Genomic DNA, 21,545 nt, shown 5'->3' with positions numbered 1-21,545 from the left:
GATGCTGCCACCACCATGTTTGACAGTGGGCATGGTGTGTTCAGGGTGATGAGCTGTGTTGCTTCTACGCCAAACATAACGTTTTGCATTGTTGCCAAAAAGTTCCATTTTGGTTTCATCTGACCAGAGCACCTTCTTCCACATGTTTGGTGTGTCTCCCAGGTGGCTTGTGGCAAACTTTAAACGACACTTTTTATGGATATCTTTAAGAAATGGCTTTCTTCTTGCCACTCTTCCATAAAGGCCAGATTTGTGCAATATACGACTGATTGTTGTCTTATGGACAGAGTCTCCCACCTCAGCTGTAGATCTCTGCAGTTCATCCAGAGTGATCATGGGCCTCTTGGCTGCATCTCTGATCAGTCTTCTCCTTGTATGAGCTGAAAGTTTAGAGGGACGGCCAGGTCTTGGTAGATTTGCAGTGGTCTTATACTCCTTCCATTTCAATATTATCGCTTGCACAGTGCTCCTTGGGATGTTTAAAGCTTGGGAAATCTTTTTGTATCCAAATCCGGCTTTAAACTTCTTCACAACAGTATCTCGGACCTGCCTGGTGTGTTCCTTGTTCTTCATGATGCTCTCTGCGCTTTTAACGGACCTCTGAGACTATCACAGTGCAGGTGCATTTATACGGAGACTTGATTACACACAGGTGGATTGTATTTATCATCATTAGTCATTTAGGTCAACATTGGATCATTCAGAGATCCTCACTGAACTTCTGGAGAGAGTTGAAAGGAAAGGGGCTGAATAATTTTGCACGCCCAATTTTTCAGTTTTTGATTTGTTAAAAAAGTTTGAAATATCCAATAAATGTCGTTCCACTTCATGATTGTGTCCCACTTGTTGTTGATTCTTCACAAAAAAATACAGTTTTATATCTTTATGTTTGAAGCCTGAAATGTGGCAAAAGGTCGCAAAGTTCAAGGGGGCCGAATACTTTCGCAAGGCACTGTATTAAGAGCTATCGAAGGTATGGAAAGCTATAGAGAGCTGTGGAGAGCTGTTGAGAGCTATGGAAGTAGTAACAGCTATGGAAGGTATGGAGAGCTTTAGAGAGCTACGGAGAGCTATGGAGAGCTGTGGAGAGCTGTGGAGAGCTGTGCAGTGCTGTGGAGAGATATGGAAGGTATAAAGAGCTATGGAAGGTATGGATAGCTTTGGAGAGCTATGGAAGGTGAGGAGAGCTATGGAGAGCTATGAAAGGTATCGAGAGCTGTGGAGAGCTATGGAAGGTATTAAAAGCTATGGAAGGTATGGAGAGCTATGGAAGGTATGGAGAGCTATGGAGAGCTATGGAAGGTATTAAGAGCTATGGAAGGTATGGAGAGCTATGGAAGGTATGGAGAGCTATGGAGAGCTATGGAAGGTATTAAGACCTATGGAAGGTATGGAGTGCTATGGAGAGCTATTGAGAGTTATGGAAGGTATGGAGAGCTATAGAGAGCTATGGAAGGTATGGAAAGCTATGTAAGGTATGGAGAGCTATGGAGAGCTATTGAGAGCTGTGGAAGGTATGGAGAGCTATTGAGAGCTATGGAAGGTATGGAGAGCTGTGGAAGGTATGGGTATGGTATCCTTCCGTGGCCTCCAATTGCTCTTAAATACAAGTAAAACTAAATGCATGCTCTTCAACCGATCGCTACCTGTACCTACCTGCCTGTCCAACATTACTACTCTGGACGGCTCTGACTTAGAATACGTGGACAACTACAAATACTTAGGTGTCTGGTTAGACTGTAAACTCTCCTTCCAGACCCATATCAAACATCTCCAATCCAAAGTTAAATCTAGAATTGGCTTCCTATTTCGCAACAAAGCATCCTTCACTCATGCTGCCAAACATACCCTTGTAAAACTGACCATCCTACCAATCCTCGACTTTGGCGATGTCATTTACAAAATAGCCTCCAATACCCTACTCAACAAATTGGATGCAGTCTATCACAGTGCAATCCGTTTTGTCACCAACGCCCCATATACTACCCACCATTGCGACCTGTACGCTCTCGTTGGCTGGCCCTCGCTTCATACTCGTCGCCAAACCCACTGGCTCCATGTCATCTACAAGACCCTGCTAGGTAAAGTCCCCCCTTATCTCAGCTCGCTGGTCACCATTGCATCTCCCACCTGCAGCACACGCTCCAGCAGGTATATCTCTCTAGTCACCCCCAAAACCAATTATTTCTTTGGCCGCCTCTCCTTCCAGTTCTCTGCTGCCAATGACTGGAACGAACTACAAAAATCTCTGAAACTGGAAACACTTATCTCCCTCACTAGCTTTAAGCACCAACTGTCAGAGCAGCTCACAGATTACTGCACCTGTACATAGTCCACCTATAATTTAGCCCAAACAACTACCTCTTTCCCTACTGTATTTAATTTATTTATTTATTTTGCTCCTTTGCACCCCATTATTTTTATTTCTACTTTGCACATTCTCCCATTGCAAATCTACCATTCCAGTGTTTTACTTGCTATATTGTATTTACTTTGCCACCATGGCCTTTTTGCCTTTACCTCCCTTATCTCACCTCATTTGCTCACATCGTATATAGACTTGTTTATACTGTATTATTGACTGTATGTTTGCTTTACTCCATGTGTAACTCTGTGTCGTTGTATGTGTCGAACTGCTTTGCTTTATCTTGGCCAGGTCGCAATTGTAAATGAGAACTTGTTCTCAACTTGCCTACCTGGTTAAATAAAGGTGAAATAAATAAATAAAATAAATGGGGAGCTATGGAAAGCTATGGAATGTATGGAGAGCTATAGAGATCTATTGAGAGCTATGGAACGTATGAAAGGTATGGAGAGATATGAATGGTATGGAGAGCTATGGAAGGTATGGAAGGTATGGAGAGTTATGGAAGCTATGGCGAGCTATGGAAGGTATGAAAGGTATGGAGAGCTATGAAAGGTATCGAGAGCTGTGGAGAGCTATGGAAGGTATTAAGAGCTATGGAAGGTATGGAGAGCTATGGAAGGTATGGAAGGTATGGAGAGCTATGGAAGGTATGGAAGGTATGGAGAGTTATGGAAGCTATGGCGAGCTATGGAAGGTATGAAAGGTATGGAGAGCTATGAAAGGTATCGAGAGCTGTGGAGAGCTATGGAAGGTATTAAGAGCTATGGAAGGTATGGAGAGCTATGGAAGGTATGGAGAGCTGTGGAGAGCTATGGAAGGTATGGAGAGCTGTGGAGAGCTATGGAAGGTATGGAGCGCTATGGAGAGCTATTGAGAGTTATGGAAGGTATGGAGAGCTATAGAGAGCTATGGAAGGTATGGAGAGCTATGGAAGGTATGGAGAGCTATGGAGAGCTATTGACAGCTGTGGAAGGTATGGAGAGCTATTGAGAGCTATGGAAGGTACGGAGAGCTATGGAGAGCTATGGAGAGTGATAGAAGGTATTAAGAGCTATGGAAGGTATGGAGAACTATAGAGATCTATTGAGAGCTATGGAAGGTATGGAGAGCTATAGAAAGCTATGGAAGGTATGGAGAGCTATGGAAGGTATGGAGAGATATGGAAAGCTATGGAATGTATGGAGAGCTATAGAGATCTATTGACAGCTATGGAAGGTATGGAGGGTATGGAGAGCTATGGAGAGCTATGGAGAGCTATGGAAGGTATGGAGGGTATGGAGAGCCATGGAGAGCTATGGAGAGCTATGGAGAGCCATGGAGAGCCATGGAGAGCTATGGAGAGCCATGGAGAGCTATGGAGAGATATGGAGAGCTATGGAGAGCTATGGAGAGATATGGAGAGCTATGGAGAGCCATGGAGAGATATGGAGAGCTATGGAGAGCTATGGAGAGATATGGAGAGCTATGGAGAGCCATGGAGAGCCATGGAGAGCCATGGAGAGCTATGGAGAGATATGGAGAGCTATGGAGAGCCATGGTGAGCTATGGAGAGCCATGGAGAGCTATGGAGAGATATGGAGAGCTATGGAGAGCCATGGAGAGCTATGGAGAGCCATGGAGAGCCATGGAGAGCTATGGAGAGATATGGAGAGCTATGGAGAGCCATGGAGAGCTATGGAGAGCCATGGAGAGCTATGGAGAGATATGGAGAGCTATGGAGAGATATGGAGAGATGTGGAGAGATATGGAGAGCTATGTAGAGATATGGAGAGATATGAAGAGATATGGAGAGCTATGGAGAGATGGAGAGATATGGAGAGCTATGGAGAGGTATGGAGAGCTATGGAGAGATATGGAGCGCTATGGAGAGATATGGAGAGCTATGGAGAGATATGGAGAGCTATGGAGAGCCATGGAGAGCTATGGAAGGTATGAAGTAAGTAAAAACAGGGTGGTAAAAGAGGGAAGGCCTTGGTATTCTTCTTCTCCTGAAGATCATGATGGATGATCAGCGACAGTTTGCAATAGCAAGTTGAGTTGAGGCCAGGGTGAGCATTCCTTGGCACTGTTAAACATGTCTCTATAAACACACACACACACACAGGTCTTACAAGCTTTGCTGACCTCTCATAGTTGCGGACAGTAATGACATTCCAGCTTCTCCGTGTTTGTGTTATATTTCCATTTTGACTCAGAGGAACACCATGTTGAGGTCAGTGACCAACCATGTAGTCCATACTGACTACTTATATTGCTATGTACACCGCATTAGCTGAAGTACTTTGGTTGAGGTTACAGTAATATTGTGTCAGGATTATACATTCATGTGAATGGATGTTGACTCTCTAGCTACTAAAAACAAAGGAGCCTACAAGTTTACTTTAAAATACATTTGAGTTGTGTACTGTGTACTTAAAGTCAACAAACCATTATTAGATAAGCAATATTACTAGCATACAAACTAGGTAAACAGTATCAGTGTTGTGAAACCAAGATATGTAGTTAAATCTGTGTTGAATCTGTTTTGTCCTCATGCGCTCACTGATTATTGGGTATATTAAACAACGTGAGAAGATGGCGACCCTCTGTGGTTATGGTGTGTAGTTGAAGCATGTAAAAAATATATTTTAGTGTGAGTGCTTATGCATGAAGTAGGCCCCCTGAAGTCTTACCTTTTTTTGTCCAGAAGATGGCAGTATATACAGATTTTTCAGAAAGGCATCGTTGATAAAAAAATTTAAAAAAACATAACTACAATTATCTGCACTAAACAGAGATGACCTTTCTAAAACAACATAATCAACCTGTTGTGACCCAAAAAGCATTTCACCAACACTCATCTCAAATGTATTATCACCAGAAACATGGACCCTAGTCAATGTTAATGATTTACCCGAATTCAGCAATTGAGTCAGTCATTGTAAACAAAATATTATTTTTAGTGGAGTAAAAAGTGAATGTGTGACATCAATAACATGGAGCTATACTGGCCTGAAGGGGTATTGAGACAAATTCATCTGATCTACATTTAATCTACTTCACCAGCATTCCCTCTATGGTCGTTGTTCATTCTTGGACATTCTAAATTCTCTGTTTTTGAACAATTAATTCCATCTTGCTTCACACTAGCAACAACAAAAAAAACATAATTCATCAAATATTAGGACTCTATATGTGTTTTACATATATGTTTTAATTTACATGTGTTCATTTTAAAATGGACAGATATGAACTGTGAAATCTTGTGAGTGACAGACCCAAACATACAGTAAGAAGAGATGGTTTGTATCATGTCACATTTTGCTCCAGATAGAGTCAAATACAGGGATAGAGAAAACGGGATATTGGTTAAGTTCATTATGGCAGGCCAACAATCTCTACAGTTCCTACATACACTGAAGAATCTTAATTATGTAGATATCTGCATACAGCGGGTTTGCATATTTATTTGGCCCTCCACGATAAGCAGCTGTACAGCGAGATCTCCACATGGACTGTTGGTATACATCATCAGATACAGTAAAGACAAATAGTCTTGTTCACCACCCATGTGCCAGAAAAGGCTCTGCCCCGACATTTCTCTCCATCATCGAACAACCCACTGGGCACAGAGGTCAGTTCAACGTCTAGTTTTGATTTACATTTTGTTGAGTTGCCAACTAATGTGAATTCAACTTGAAATCAACCAAAAATGTGGTCATTGGATTTAGGTTAAAAGGTTGAGTGAAAAAAGGACGAAATTCCCTTATGTTGATGACTTTTTGCAAATCTAATCAGTTTTCCGTGTTAATTCAACGTCATCGCATTGATTTGGGGGGGGGTTGAAATGACATGGAAACAACATTGATTCAACCAGTTTTTGCCCAGTGGGAAGAGTCTGAAGTTATTCTTCTGGTTATCATTTGAGGGTGCAGACTAATGTCTGTCATGACATCTTCAACAGACGGTGTTAAAAATTACACTTTTGTGAGAGAGTCCAATACCTAGTTATAATCCTATCTCGTTGTGTCCATCCTCAAATCACCATAGACGAAGTAGGTCAGGTCTCATAAATGTGGGGTAAAGTAGGACGGCTGGAAATGATAACCATTGGGCAAGAAGTGATGTAACAGCCCTCCTGTGGACGACAAAGGAACAGAGGCAGTATGGAAGATCATATTCCCAGAGCTGAAGGTCGGGAAAGTTTGGTAACTGGCTGAACTCGAGACACAAGTCACAGGACATGGGTTGACGCTGACCAAAGAGTTCGCCCCAGGCGACATCGTGTTGTCAGCGCCCGGGTTTTGTTTCTTCCACTTGGTTCTTCTGTTCTGGAACCAGATCTTGACCTGCGTCTCGGTGAGGCTAAGGGACAGAGCCAGGTTGAGTCTGTCACACACTGACAGGTATTTCGTAGAGCGGAATTTGTTCTCCAGGGCCACCAGTTGTTCGTATGTGAAGGCAGTCCTGGCGCGTCGCGGCTTGGCGCAACCGTGATCCGAGCGCCGCCGTTTGTGAGGCGAGGGGTCATGTGTGGCTGAAGTTCCGGCGCTGCTGCTGATGCTGTCCCCGGCCCCCTCCTCTTGCTCCTCTGGCTCAGTCGTTGAGTGTACTGAAAGTGGGTTGTTGACGGCTGCCTGTTGCTTAAGATCTGCGCTACTTGAGTGGTCAGTCCCTGTGTCTTCACCTGTGAACACAAACATGAACATTAGCACTGTAAATGGGCATTCCAAAAGCTAAACAAATTCTTTGCAAATTCGATAATATTTTTGACCTCATACATAGGGAAATAAGATGTCAAAAGTCGGCGGCATGTTGTTGAGGAAGCGCATTAATGCGCAAAACTGTAGGCCCTAAATGGTGCTGAATGGACAGCGCCACCCAACCGCCCCTCTTCTCTAGATCCATAACTTCCACCTAAACGTTTACAGTAGCCTATTTGAGATTAGTCTCCCTTGGCAGACGCGTTGCTTCTACAACAATGTTCTAGGTCTGGGACTACCGAGACTAATTTGAGATCCTTGCGTAAAGTAAGATTTAGAAAAAGAAAAGATTATCCTTGAAATTGAAAATAAAAGTATATTTAAGACTCTGTCTGAAATCCCTAAAACCAATACATAGTCTAAAATAGGCCTACCTAATAGAATAACTGTAAAATGTGTTTGATTAAAATCAGGACTTGTGCGAGTGGAACGAAGCGAGGGTTAAGAAGAGGACTATGGGTGGCTTAGCCTCTAATCCCTAAATAATGTATTTATCACAAATCGCCTCAAATGTCATGTTGCGGAAAGAAATCCAGGCCAAAACCAGCTCCACCATCTACCTATGACGTGCTAATGGAGTTTCATATTTGTTAGTGGATCGATAAATCTAATCTATTTAAAGGGAAGTTTTAATCGAACGATATTTAGGATCAGAAAGGGATGTGGTTTGAAGTTTGTACCTGCAAGGTGCTGGAGGGAGATATGCAGGATGCAGTAATGGGATATCGATCAAAGCGAGCGGAGGCATCCTCAATGGGACGATTTCAACAATTATCTGGCCAGCCTGTCCCAATGCCAATCACACACACGGGCAGCGGGAGCAACCCTTTGTGGGTTTCTTAAAAGGAAACGTAGCCTTGAAAATTAAGGGAAGGTCATATAGAGATGACAACATTTTATCTGATATAAAATAGCCACACTCTTAGTTGGTCAGTGAACCAAGAAGCTATAGATGTTTCTCATATTGGCTATTAGGCCTACGTCGTATTAACTATGGACATAGTATACCATGTATTGTATCCCTATGTTGAAAGTAAGTTATATGGACATTATTCGTGTAATAATGCTAAACAAATATTTTATGCTGAACTGAACGAATAGTTACGTGGGCTATTTACGGGCTATATACGTCTGTTGATTATCGATTTTCCCCTAAAACAAAACAAAAAACAGCGAGTATACCTGTACCAAAAATAAATTGTTGTCTATAGTTTAGTAATATCTTTACCTGCTGCTTTCGTGCGCACAAGTGGCGGCTCTCCATCTGCGCCAGCATCCTCTTCAAAACGTGCCACTCGTAAGTTCTGCGAAGGATACGTATCCTTCGTTGGGAAAAGTTCGAGTATCTTCTTGCTATTAAATTTATTTGGGTCCATTATATCAATTATAGAAAAGGAAATCCTATGACTAGATGTCATTTTCACATTAGACTCATTGGAATCCAACATCCTTTTAAATCCCTCCAAATTGATCAGTGATAAGAGGCGAGAACTCACGCGCGCTATTACGCACCTGGGTAGTCACTTGGCATACTTTCTGCACTTCTTTAAACGTTGGTTAAACTAGTCAACTGTCTGTCCCATAAACTGCACCTGCCCTCAGATTTCTATGTCAGTCTGGCCAAATGAAGGTCGATGAGTGAGGGGAGTGAGATCTTTAAAGCGTCTCCTCTCCGCTCGATTCGAAGAGACGCGGTTTCTGGCTCCCACGTGACAGCCACATTAGCCTTTCACAAGACCTCCTGTAATTGACTTAAATCATTTCGTCGATAATCACCCATATCATTAAATCCAATTAAATTTGACCCTTTACCGAAAGTGAATAGGTGACAGGTTGCTAAATAAAAATGTTTGGCAAAAACCTCCTGCCATGAAAATAATTGGTGACACAATCCTCTATTTCCCCTCCATGATTCATTTTTTAAAATATTATTATCATCTTTAAAAAGTGTGAATGTTTCAAGGTTTGAAAATGTTGCTTTGTCATGTTTTACATGTAGTCAAATGTTACTGTTGCTGTCTTCAAAAGGGACACCAAAAAAGCCAAGTTAGTGCACACAACAAAAATAAAGTGAAACCTCAGTCACCGTCGCGTATCTATTGCGTTTGTTTGGTATATATAGTATTTAGTTTGGTTTGTTTGGGATAGATTTCCAATACTAATACATGTGGATAACCCAACAGTCCTGTAGTCTAATTATATCTTAAAGTGGATCATTTATTACACAAGTTAACTATGATCCACATGATTACAGGCAAGTCTGCCCCACAATGAGCAAACGCATATATAGTATGTTGTCTGATTATTTTCTTCCGTTTTGTGATATATTCATGTTCATAATAAATCGATTGGCACCTAAATATTTGGGATTAGAATTGAATGCACAGTGGCATAGGATTGTTTTAAACATTGAAGCCTAATGGTGAAACCAGCACTGGGTCAATATTCACAGCGGATATCAGACACTGATTAAACTGACCATCATCACAGAGCGTCGTTTTTAGGTTAGAAGGCCAAACCATAACTAAAATGTGTAAACTATTAGAAGTATTATTGCTTGAATGACCCTTTTAGATCATTTTATTTAATGATATTGAAATGCATTTTTAGTAAACAATGGTAAAATACTGTGTATGTGTGTGTGGGTGGGTGTGCTCGCCTTGCATGCGTTTTAGACTATGTGCACCATGCAAGTGTATGTATATTATGTAAAGTAGGAACAATTGTCAATATCCTGTAAAACTACAGCACTACTCTGGGCAGATGGAGGCTAAAGTTACCTATTGACCGAGAGAATGAGAGGAGAATGGAGATAAAGCAGACTGGAAGATGTGTGGAGAAGCAATATGTGGAGGCCTGACTGCTGGTGAAAGTGATCTCCTAACCATGTTGGTGCAACAGTTGAAGATGGACAGAAGATGGGCAGAGGAAGAGAGAAGCTGTTCTGGTGCCATCGTCATCTTGTGCTAAAGCATCTTTGTAAGACTGCTGAGGCTGAAGAAGAGGACAAGAGCGTGGAGGCGAGCTGAGTCTTTGTAAGACTGCTGAGGCTGAAGAAGAGGACAAGAGCGTGGAGGCGAGCTGAGTCTTTGTAAGACTGCTGAGGCTGAAGAAGAGGACAGGAGCGTGGAGGCGAGCTGAGTCTTTGTAAGACTGCTGAGGCTGAAGAAGAGGACGAGCGTGGAGGCGAGCTGAGTCTTTGTAAGACTGCTGAGGCTGAAGAAGAGGACAAGAGCGTGGAGGCGCGCTGAGTCTTTGTAAGACTGCTGAGGCTGAAGAAGAGGACAAGAGCGTGGAGGCGAGCTGAGTCTTTGTAAGACTGCTGAGGCTGAAGAAGAGGACAAGAGCGTGGAGGCGAGCTGAGTCTTTGTAAGACTGCTGAGGCTGAAGAAGAGGACAAGAGCGTGGAGGCCAGCTCAGTCTTTGTGCATAGCTTCCTGTTCAAGCAAGCTTGCCTGACTTCGACTTTGTTGATGCTGAACGTTGCTAAGAGACTGAACGGAAAGTGAAAAAGGTGTCTCTAACCTTTGTTTAAGCCTAATCACTTTATCGTTGTTGGCATGTTCTAACTACACTGTAAAAAGGACTCTTCCCGATCAACCTAAGAAAATTACTTCAACTGGTTACAAGTAAATACGTTTTTTTTTCAATTGAAAAAAATGACATTTGTTGAAAGCAAATATATGATTCAATGCAAACTGCTTTATTTGATCATTAACAAAACTATATTTCAAGTTGCAAACTATTTCTTTCAACATGCCACTTACCTTTCCCCTTTGGTTAAACTTAATAAATAACATAAATACAAACTAAGATCTGATATTTTTCCAATTAGATATTTTACTTAGGAGGTACCTACAGTATCCAGATATCTTTAACTGGGTAACAAGCAAGTAGATCAAATTCCTGTAAATCCAGATATTAAGTTTGTTCCATGAGATTAAACAATGACTCCATACACTTCTTTTAAATAGGATTTTCACATTTACTGGCTACAATATTGTAACCAACTGACTATCTCAACATTGAACCAGGCTCTTTAGTATCACATGCACTTACACAACTGTCGTTTAGTATTCAGTGCTGGCAGTCAGCAACTATAATACAAATGAACTGGAATGACATTCATTCTCAAGGGTGGCCAAAAATGACAAACTTAAAGCCACGCCCCCAATAAGCCACGCCCCAACTCTTCTGATAGGCTGCAGTCGCTACATTTCCCCCACCACTCTGTAATGCGCATGTGCATGAGTAGAATGATTAAACATTATTATTATTTTGGATGCTGAAGATCTACTAGACTTGATTTTTCTGAGGTAGTTTTACTTATGACAGTCTTTACAATAACTTACTAGAAGTGAACATTGTATCTTGTGTCATAGTATTGATTGACCATTGATTGGACTGCTGTATTTGTTTTTCTCAGATTATTGTTAGTTTAATATACTGTAAACTTGACATATTTTGTGAAGTATACATTTTGTATAAGCTTTTCCTTTCTCAGCCCACAAAACAAACTACGATGAAGTTAACCCAAACTAGGAAAAAGTTATTGTTAACCCTGGCTCAAGGGGCAGTAATGTCTCTGTTAAAGAGTGAGTGCATGGGATCATTTTAAATAAGAATTCCAAAGCTCCTGCTTCCGGGTGGGAATGGCAAGTGACAGTCTCTACCACAGAAACTTATGTGAGGTCCTACCTGTGCACTCTTATGGGTGAAGGAGGCAAACAGAAGCCCTATTTAGCTGTGGTTCCTGTCTATGTTAGTGAGGAAGTAGACCAAAAACACATTTACACACTGTTAAATGGGCTCCCAAATTATTCCCCATCTACCATTTCCTCCCTGGTCCTGTGTTTTTTTTATGACTATGGGCGATTACTACTCTACATGGCTGCTTTGTTCCTGCCAGTCGTAGTCTGGTGGACTGGCATGATCCATAGTAGTTACATAGTAAAACATTTGTTAAAGCACTCCCCTCCTGAGGATCCTGTTTTTCTACATTAGCATGTGTATGGCGATGGCACAGCTACAGTTACTGTGGGGGCTCCATATGAATAGAGCACTGCACGCTGGAGGTTTACAACTTCCTGTGGCCGGACATCTGTTTGCATGAGGCCAGTACACAAAGCACGGCCCCGGGGACAAAGAGGGACCAGGTAGACATCAGAGGACTGTGACAGCAGCTGGCCTTGTATGCGGTGACAGTGGGCAGAGCCAGAGATCAGAGGGGGACCGCAGACCCAGCAAGAGCTCCTGGGGTGCCAGGGGGCACACTTCCATCCAGGATCCCCCACCAGGGCCAATAAAGTCATTACCTCACCAGGGAGGCTGCCCCAGTCTGCTAAATGTCGGATAATTTGTCTAATGGCAGGAGTCACATTGTGAGGGTGGTTTCCATTGACAGGCTACTGTGTCTCTTTTGTCCTCCTGTCTCCCCTGTCCCACTGTAAAGTGTGGCACACAAAGAGGATCAGTGAGTGTTAGGTACCGTCAGAGCTACTTGTTACCTCCACTGTGCTTCCTCAACACTAAAGCACTTAGGGTCGACTCCATGGCTTCACTTCCAGACTCTCAGGAATGTTTAGTCATGTTGCACAGTACAGCCAAGAAGACACATACACAAGAAGGGAATGATTATGTATGATTTAAATGGTTTTTAGGAAAGTTGAAATGATACAGATGCATACAATGACATAAACACTTGCTTTGTAAATTCAACCAAAGTTCAATGATCTCTTATTCCCCCAATACTGCAACCCAGCCAGTTTAACATGGGCACCTTTTCTGATGTGAGTTCAATGCAAAATCCCATCCCCAGCGAACCAAACCGAGCCAAGCCTTGCGCCATACAGATATCACCTCCCCACACGCTGTGTCTGTGTTGGCTAAAGTGAAACCGTTGATGGATAGAATACAACCCTCTCCACTAACACAGGCTCAGTTATGCCTAGTAACCACACCACACCTATGGGCACCACCAGACCTGGAGTTGGAGACCTCTGCTTTAGTTTGACTGCGATTACAAGGTCAGTGGCATTGCCCAGTAATTGTCCTAACGGCCTCTGTACCTGTTGGGGGCCGTAATGAGAGTTTTTCATTACGGCCGGGACGGGTGAGTGCCTCTGGCAGATGCTGACAGGCAGCAGATGTGTAAAGTTGGGGGTGATTTGTAAAGGGGTTGACTCCATCGTCGTTGGGGACAGAGGGCGACGAGAGTGGGTGAACGGGGGTGGGAGGGAGGGGTAAATTACCCTGAGGGACACTGTCAGTCATGGAGCGCCCCTGTCATGGCAAGGTAAAGGTCAGTTCAACACATCCTGTTCACCAATAACAACATACACTGGGTGTACAAAACATTAAGCACCGGTCTTTCCATGACACAGACTGACCAGGTGAATCCAGGTGAAAGCTATGATCCCTTATTGATGTCACTTGTTAAATCCACTTCAATCAGTGAAGATGAAGGGGAGACAGGTAAAAACATATTTTTAAGCCTTGAGACAATTGAGACATGGATTGTGTATGTGTGCCATTCAGAGGGTGAATGGGCAAGAGTGCCTTTGAACGGGGTATGGTGGTAGGTGCCAGGCACACCGGATTGAGTCTGTCAAGAACTGCAACAGTGGTGGATTTTTCACACTCGACAGTTTCCCGTGTGTATCAACAATGGTCCACCACCCAAAGGACATCCAGCCAACTTGACTCAACTGTGGGAAGCATTGGAGTCAACATGGCCGTAATGGCATCATGGCAACATGGCATCCCAGTGGAACGCTTTCGACACCTTGTAGAGTCCATGCCCCAAAGAATTGAGCCTGCTCTGAAGGAAAAAGGGGATGCAACTCAATTTTAGGACGGTGTTCCTAATTTTTTGTACACTCGGTGTATATGCCATAAGGGGACAAAAATTGTAATAAATACTCATAGAACAATCTTCAGTAGATAGGCAAACCTCATAGCCTACAGTGCAATGGACCAGAGACCCCCACAGACTAGACTAGATAAAGTACACTCATGGGAAAAAAAGTGCTATCTAGAACCTGAAAGGGTTCTTCAGCTGTCTGCATAGGATAAGTATTTGAAGAACCCTTTTTGGTTCCATGTAGAACCCTTTTCTGTGGAAAGGGTTCTACATGGAACTCAAAAGGGTTCTACCTGGATCCAAAAAGGGTTCTGCTATAGGGACAGTCAAAGAACCCTTTTGGAACCCTTTTTTTCTAAGAGTGTAGGGGTCAAAAACACTAATTGTGGGCCAGGCCCCATATGCTAGTGCGTACAGATGGGAAGCACTGTAATTTACCCCTGAGCAGCAGTGACAATGTGAGAGGAAGGCCCTGATTTGAACTGGCTTCTGTCCCACTGAAAACACACACATATTAAATGCTTTTCCTCAGGCATTTGCAGCCTCAAACCACTGCAGGTATGCAATGTGCATCACCCAGAAATCAATTGCAAGGCACTGCTCCAATACATCCATGTGGATAGCCATAGGCTTTTTAATTTCCATTGTACATCACATGCCATTTCTCTCTTCCATAATCTTTTAATTAAGATCACAGCACATTGACCTGTGAAGGCTCTAGTCTACATTGTATACTTTACCCTCTGAACTAAAATGAAGCAGTATTTCAAGTCAACGCTTGGCTAGAAGATAGCACATATTGGGTCTTCTCTGGCTTGGGAGGTTACACACTGACAACAGTTCAGTAGCCAAGGTGGCCCTGTAAACACACACACACAGTTCCAAGCTAGAGAACTTGCTGCCATCCTTCCAGAGGGGGAGGTCTGTGTGTAATAGCTGTCAGCTGTGGTGGCTCTACTGTCAGTCAATGCTAGCATTGATCAGCCATTGTTCTGAGAAGGTCACATCATAATTCATTAACAATAATGACTCCCCCGACGCCACCTGCACTCCTTCACTTGATTTCCCTGTTTAAATTACGAGCGACTATCAGGCTGCAGCGCACCAAACAATGAAGATGTATCCGCCACGTAAAGGCAAGAGCTATTAGTTACATTATTTAAATGGACCAGTTTAAACCTGGGAAACTGTCTTTATGAAGGGCAATTAGGCACTAACCATAATTGATAATTCTTACTAATTACAATTAGGATATATAAATTGTAGGGACGGGATTTGTCATCATTGAGCTGTGGAAGGGGAGCGGCGGTGGATGAGGCAGAACAGGCGTGATGTGAAGTAGGGGGGTGCGGTTTCATTTATATCTATCTAGTGTAGAAACAGATTGTGTTTGTCCCTTCATATTTCTCCATTGACTGTTGTCCCTTCTTTGTTTCTATGTCCTTGCCAAGTACTACGTCGTTAGCTCGCTATGGTGGGCCTAAACTGCATCTGGAATTCAATAATGACACAGAATGTTTGTATGTTATCATTGGAAATGATTCAATGTGTGTGGATGACAATCAAATGTGAATTATAAAAGAGGTCTATTTTGTGTCGGTTCTTCTCATTGTGACATCTGTCCAGTCAGTCTCTCAGTTTGGTCGATCATTTCGCATGAAGGATACAATTCTGACATTCCCTCCTTGTGCCTTTATCATGGACTATCCAGACCCTTGTATTCCCAACCTTGAATCAGAGATTTGATCAGAATTCAGGCATGAGGAGTTACCTGATTGATTGTTTGGTCATATTGTTGAGTACATTGAGCAGCCCACAGAAAACTAATCAGAGATGTTCTCATACATGTGTCATCTGTCATTTGAGTTAGGTCAAAGTGCTAATGAAATCTGTGGCCCTGACTTCTGTGTTTTCTCAAGATCAACGCTCATGACCTTTGAACTCTGTGTCTGCACAAGTGAGGTAGTCCAAACCAAACTCAGTAACTGCCAATTTTGTAATCCATTTGGGTGCATAATGGTGATTAGGTGAGACAGTGATACAAATCAATTCCTCATCCAGTGGTCTGACGTCTTGTTGGATGTGAAAGTATACACTCAGCGTACAAAACATTAAGAACACCTTCCTAAGGGGGCATGGACTCTACAATGCTTTGAAAGCTTTCCACAGGGATGTTGGCCCATGTTGACTCCAATCCTTCCCACAGTTGTGTTAAGTTGGCTGGATGTCCTTTGGGTGGTGGGCCATTCTTGATACACACAGGAAACTATTGAGCTTGAAAAACCCAGCAGCGTTGCAGTTCTTGACACACTCAAACCGGTGCGCCTGGCACCTACTACCATACCCCGTCCAAAAGCACTTAAATATTTTGTCTTGCCCATTCACCCTCTGAATGGCACACATACACAATCCATATCTCAATTGTCTCAAGGCTTAAAAATCATTATTTAACCTGTCTCCTCCCCTTCATCTACACTGATTGAAGTGGATTTAACAAGTAACATCAATAAGGGATCATAATTTTCACCTGGACTCACCTGGTCAGTCTGTGTCATGGAAAGAGCAGGTGTTCTTAATGTTTAGTACACTCAGTGCATTATTCAGCCAATAGTCAGAGCTATACCTTCCTTCGTAGCCTAGCCTAACTAACAACAATTCACCCCATACCACTGTTCTAATTGGTGATGACATCCTAAATCAGCTACATAAACTCAGCAAAAAAAGAAACATCCCTTTTTCAGGACCGTGTCTTTCAAAGATAATTCCTAAAGATCCAAATAACTTCACAGATATTCATTGTAAATGGTTTAAACACTGTTTCTCATGCTTGTTCAATGAACCATAAACAATGAATGAACATGCACCTGTGGGACGGTCGTTAAGACACTAACAGCTTACAGACGGTAGGCAATTAAGGTCACAGTTATGAAAACTTAGGGCACTATAGAGGCCTTTCTACTGACTCTGAAAAACACCAAAAGAAAGATGCCCAGGGTCCCTTCTCATCTGCGTGAACGTGCCTTAGGCATGCTGCAAGGAGGCATGAGGACTGCAGATGTGGCCAGGGCAATAAATTGCAATGTCCGTACTGTGAGACGCCTAAGACAGCGCTACAGGGAGACAGGACGGACAGCTGATCGTCCGCACAGTGGTAGACCAAGTGTAACAACACCTGCACAGGATCGGTACATCCAAATATCACACCTGCAGGACAGGTACAGGATGGCAACAACAACTGCCTGAGTTACACCAGGAACGCACAATCCTCCATCAGTGCTCAGATAGGCTGAGAGAGGCTGGACTGAGGGCTTGTAGGCCTGTTGTAAGGCAGGTCCTCACCAGACATCACCGACAACAACGTCGCCTATGGGCACAAACCCACCGTCGCTGGACCAGACAGGACTGGCAAAAAGTGCTCTTCACTGACGAGTCGCGTTTTTGTCTCACCGGGGGTGATGGTCGGATTCGTGTTTATCGTTGAAGGAATGAGCGTTACGTTGTACTCTGTAGCGGGATCGATTTGGAGGTGGAGGGTCCGTCATGGTCCGGGGTGGTGTGTCACAGCATCATTGGACTGAGCTTGTTGTCATTGCAGGCAATCTCAACGCTGTGCGTTACAGGGAAGACATCCTCGTCCCTCATGTGATACCCTTCCTGCAGGCTCATCCTGACATGACCCTCCAGCATGACAATGCCACCAGCCATACTGCTCGTTCTGTGCGTGATTTCCTGCAAGACAGGAATGTCAGTGTTCTGCCATAGCCAGCGAAGAGTCCGGATCTCAATCCCATTGGGCACGTCTGGGACCTGTTGGATCGGAGGGTGTGGGCTAGGGCCATTCCACCCAGATGCCTTGGTGGGAGAGTGGGGTAACATCTCACAGCCAGAACTGGCAAATCTGGTGCAGTCCATGAGGAGGAGATGCACTGCAGTACTTAATGCAGCTGGTGGCCACACCAGATACTGGCTGTTACTTTTGACTTTGACCACCCTTTGTTCAGGGACACACTATTCCATTTATGTTAGTCACATGTCTGTGGAACTTGTTCAGTTTATGTCTCAGTTGTTGAATCTTGTTATGTTCATACAAATATTTACACATGTTAAGTTTGCTGAAAATAAACGCAATTGACAGTGAGAGGACGTTTATTTATTTTTTGCTGAGTTTATGTAACTGTCCACTATGTACAACTGCATCGCCAAGACAACATATACAGTGGGGCAAAAAAGTATTTAGTCAGCCACCAATTGTGCAAGTTCTCCCACTTAAAAAGATGAGAGAGGCCTGTAATTTTAATCATAGGTACACTTCAACTATTACAGACAAAATTAGAAAAAAAATCCAGAAAATCTGTTATAATCTCCACCCGGCACAGCCAGAAGTGGACTGGCCACCCCACATAGCCTGGTTCCTCTCTAGGTTTCTTCCTAGGTTTTGGCCTTTCTAGGGAGTTTTTCCTAGCCACCGTGCTTCTACACCTGCATTGCTTGCTGTTTGGGGTTTTAGGCTGGGTTTCTGTACAGCACTTTGAGATATCAGCTGATGTACGAAGGGCTATATAAATACATTTGATTTGATTTGATTTGATTAGTGAATGACCTGCAGAATGCTGGGACCAAAGTAACAAAGCCTACCATCAGCAAGGGCATTGAAGATGAAACGTGGCTGGGTCTTTCAGCATGACAATGATCCCAAACACACGGCCCGGGCAACGAAGGAGTGGCTTCGTAAGAAGCATTTCAAGGTCCTGGAGTGTCCTAGCCAGTCTCCAGATCTCAACCCCATAGAAATTCTTTGGAGGGAGTTGAATGTCCGTGTTGCCCAGTAAACAGCCCAAAACATCACTGCTCTAGAGGAGATCTGCATGGAGGAATGGGCCAAAATACCAGCAACAGTGTGTAAAAACCTTGTGAAGACTTACAGAAAACGTTTGACCTCTGTCATTGCCAACAAAGGGTATATAACAAAGTATTGAGATAAACTTTTGTTATTGACCAAACAATTATTTTCCACCATAATTTGAAAATAAATTCATTAAAAATCCTACAATGTGATTTTCTGGATTTCTTTTCTCATTTTGTCTGTCATAGTTGAAGTGTACCGATTATGAAAATTACAGGCCTCTCTCATCTTTTTAAGTGGGAGAACTTGCACAATTGGTGGCTGACTAAATACTTTTTTGCCCCACTGTACATGAATGGCCTAGTCTTTCCTTTATCGTAAACTAAGACAGCGATCTGATTTGAATACAAACACACTGTCATGGTGGCATCGGAAATAGAAATATATAGATAGAAATAGAAATAGAGTGATTGAAAAGATCAGCCATGTACCACTGGAAGGTAGGTGTGTCGACTCAGATGGCAGAGTCCTGGAGCTTTATTGCTTTATTCACTGGGGATTTGATTTAATAATGGTCTTGTATTGTGTGTGTGTGTGTGTGTGTGTGTGTGTGTGTGTGTGTGTGTGTGTGTGTGTGTGTGTGTGTGTGTGTGTGTGTGTGTGTGTGTGTGCGTGTGTGTGTGTGTGTGTGTGTGTGTGTGTGTGTGTAGCGATAAGGCATCTGACTACTGTGTTCCTGTGTTGGCGCTAGCCCCTTTCTCTAAGTGTGTGTGCTGAACGTCCACAGAGGTCAAAGGTTGCTGACTGAGTTAAGAGAGAGCGAAGGGTAAAGATAAACTATTCAAAGACTCACACACACAGGATGCTCACCCCCATCTCCCCTTCCCCCTCTTTCATTCCACACCCTAAACAGACAGACTCAGCCCAGTCCCATTGAGACTGGTCTAATGTATTGGTAAATATCAAGGATTAAACTGACGTGCATGGACTTGACTATCCCATGATGTATGAATGTTTCAAAGTATTATGAAATACAATATTCATCAAATATCATTTGAAATATACCTCCACTAGTTATAATGCATAACGAAGTTGTTCCACGTAATTCAGGAAAACATAGATTCATGTGAAACTTGTGCAACCATGTTAAATGTGAGTGAGAAATGTTGAATGATGCGACCATGATCCTGACTGTATTTTCCTGTCTGCTCTAGACTTTTACCGTGAGGGATGTGCCGTGCCACGGAGCTCCCATTGAGGGCAGTTTAATTGCTACACTGGATAAGTGAAGCTGCTCTAATCAAGAAAGTCTTCATCAGCCATTTCCCTCGATGATTCTCCCTCATTTCTCCCCTGATCGTTAGTTTTCATCAAACAAGGTCTGTGCCGTGTGTGTGAGTGTGTGTGTGTGTGTGTGTGTGTGTGTGTGTGTGTGTGTGTGTGTGTGTGTGTGTGTGTGTGTGTGTGTGTGTGTGTGTGTGTGTGTGTGTGTGTGTGTGTGTGTGTGTGTGTGTGTGTGTGTGTGTGTGTGTGCGTGTGTGTATGAGCATGCAAGCATTTGTGTGTGTGTTTTTGTGTGTTTGTTCGTTGTAGCCTGTCTTCCATTTCAACCCCATCCTTCTCAATGAACTGAGGATAACAGATTGCCAATGGAACTTTGGCAACACATGGCTGAGGGAACCTTTCCCTACAGAGTTGACAGTGACCTTTGACAGTGCACTGGATTACTGTTGATCCATTCACACTGTAGCTTCCCCAAGGCACACCCACCTCTGAATGCGTCACACTGCTGTTTGAATTCAAACGAAACGTGGACAGAAAACCCTGTTCAAAATAATAGGCAAGCAGGCTTCAATTGAATGGAACTGACCCCAGCCCAGGGCAACAGTAAACCGTATAACATGGTGAGCTTTTAACCCATTGTATATTTAGGCAATAAGGCCCGAGGAGGTGAGGTATGTGGCCAATATACCACGGCTAAGGGCTGTTATTATGCACGATGCAACACCGAGTACCCGGAAACAGCCCTTAGCCGTGGTATATTGGCCATATATCACAAACCCCCAAGGAGACTTATTGCTATTATAAACTGGTAACCAACGTAATTAAAGCAGTAAAACTAAGCGTTTTGTCATACCCGTGGTATACGTTCTGATATACCATGGCTTTCAGCCAATCAGAATTCAGGGCTCAAACTACCCAGTTTATAACAGGCAGTGCGTACAGGTTCACTCCTCCACAGCAACTTACAGTACAATAACTACCACAGCCAAATAATAACACAAGAATAAGTATCAGAAACAGATTGATTTAAAACATTCACAATCCTATAAAAACAAACTGTATCAGCTCTACATCATCCAGTCAGGGTAAAGTCTTTTACCAGGGTAAGGGTGACCGTTCCACCCCCTAACCTTCACCCTTTGGCTCCCCAGTCCTTTGGCTCATGACTCTGTCAAAGACCAGGAAATGATTGGGGAGGAATTGTTTTCCTTAAGCCACTGATAGTAAATCAGCGTGGTCCCTCTCCTTTCCTCTCCCCTCCCCTGCTTTCTTCTCTCCAGGGAGACCAGGGGAGCCGAGCGGCTGCCTCCAGATGCCTCTCCTTAGTCCCCTGCCACAGCATGCCTGGCCTCTGCAGGCATCACTGCCCCTCTCCTCTCGCCTCTCTCGACCCTCTTCTCTCATTCCCCCTACTCTCCTCTCGCTCCTCTCTCTGCTCACCCGCAA

General features: G+C 43.3%; 1 protein-coding gene across 1 annotated transcript; it reads right to left on the bottom strand.

Annotated features, from left to right (window-relative positions):
* Positions 1–5,464: 5,464 nt before the first annotated feature.
* LOC110532673 (NK1 transcription factor-related protein 2-like) lies at positions 5,465–8,715 on the bottom strand. Its single transcript, XM_036976165.1, has 2 exons — positions 8,339–8,715; positions 5,465–7,034 (listed from the first exon to the last, which is right to left on the bottom strand). Exons 1-2 carry the CDS (start codon positions 8,556–8,558, stop codon positions 6,415–6,417), a joined length of 840 nt encoding a protein of 279 aa, XP_036832060.1. The 5' UTR covers positions 8,559–8,715; the 3' UTR covers positions 5,465–6,414.
* Positions 8,716–21,545: the final 12,830 nt, after the last annotated feature.

This window comes from Oncorhynchus mykiss, chromosome 1 (genome assembly GCF_013265735.2).
Source record: "Oncorhynchus mykiss isolate Arlee chromosome 1, USDA_OmykA_1.1, whole genome shotgun sequence".
Classification (NCBI taxonomy): Eukaryota; Metazoa; Chordata; class Actinopteri; order Salmoniformes; family Salmonidae; genus Oncorhynchus; species Oncorhynchus mykiss.
Note: the sequence above shows the minus strand (reverse complement) of the source record. Positions and strands in the feature narration are given on the sequence as shown.

Coding starts and splice junctions, on each gene's coding strand:
- LOC110532673 (XM_036976165.1), bottom strand. CDS start 8,558: ATGTTGGATTCCAATGAGTCTAATGTGAAAATGACATCTAGTCATAGG. Junction 7,035..8,338: donor TGTGCGCACGAAAGCAGCAG/GTAAAGATATTA, acceptor TTGTGTTCACAG/GTGAAGACACAGGGACTGAC.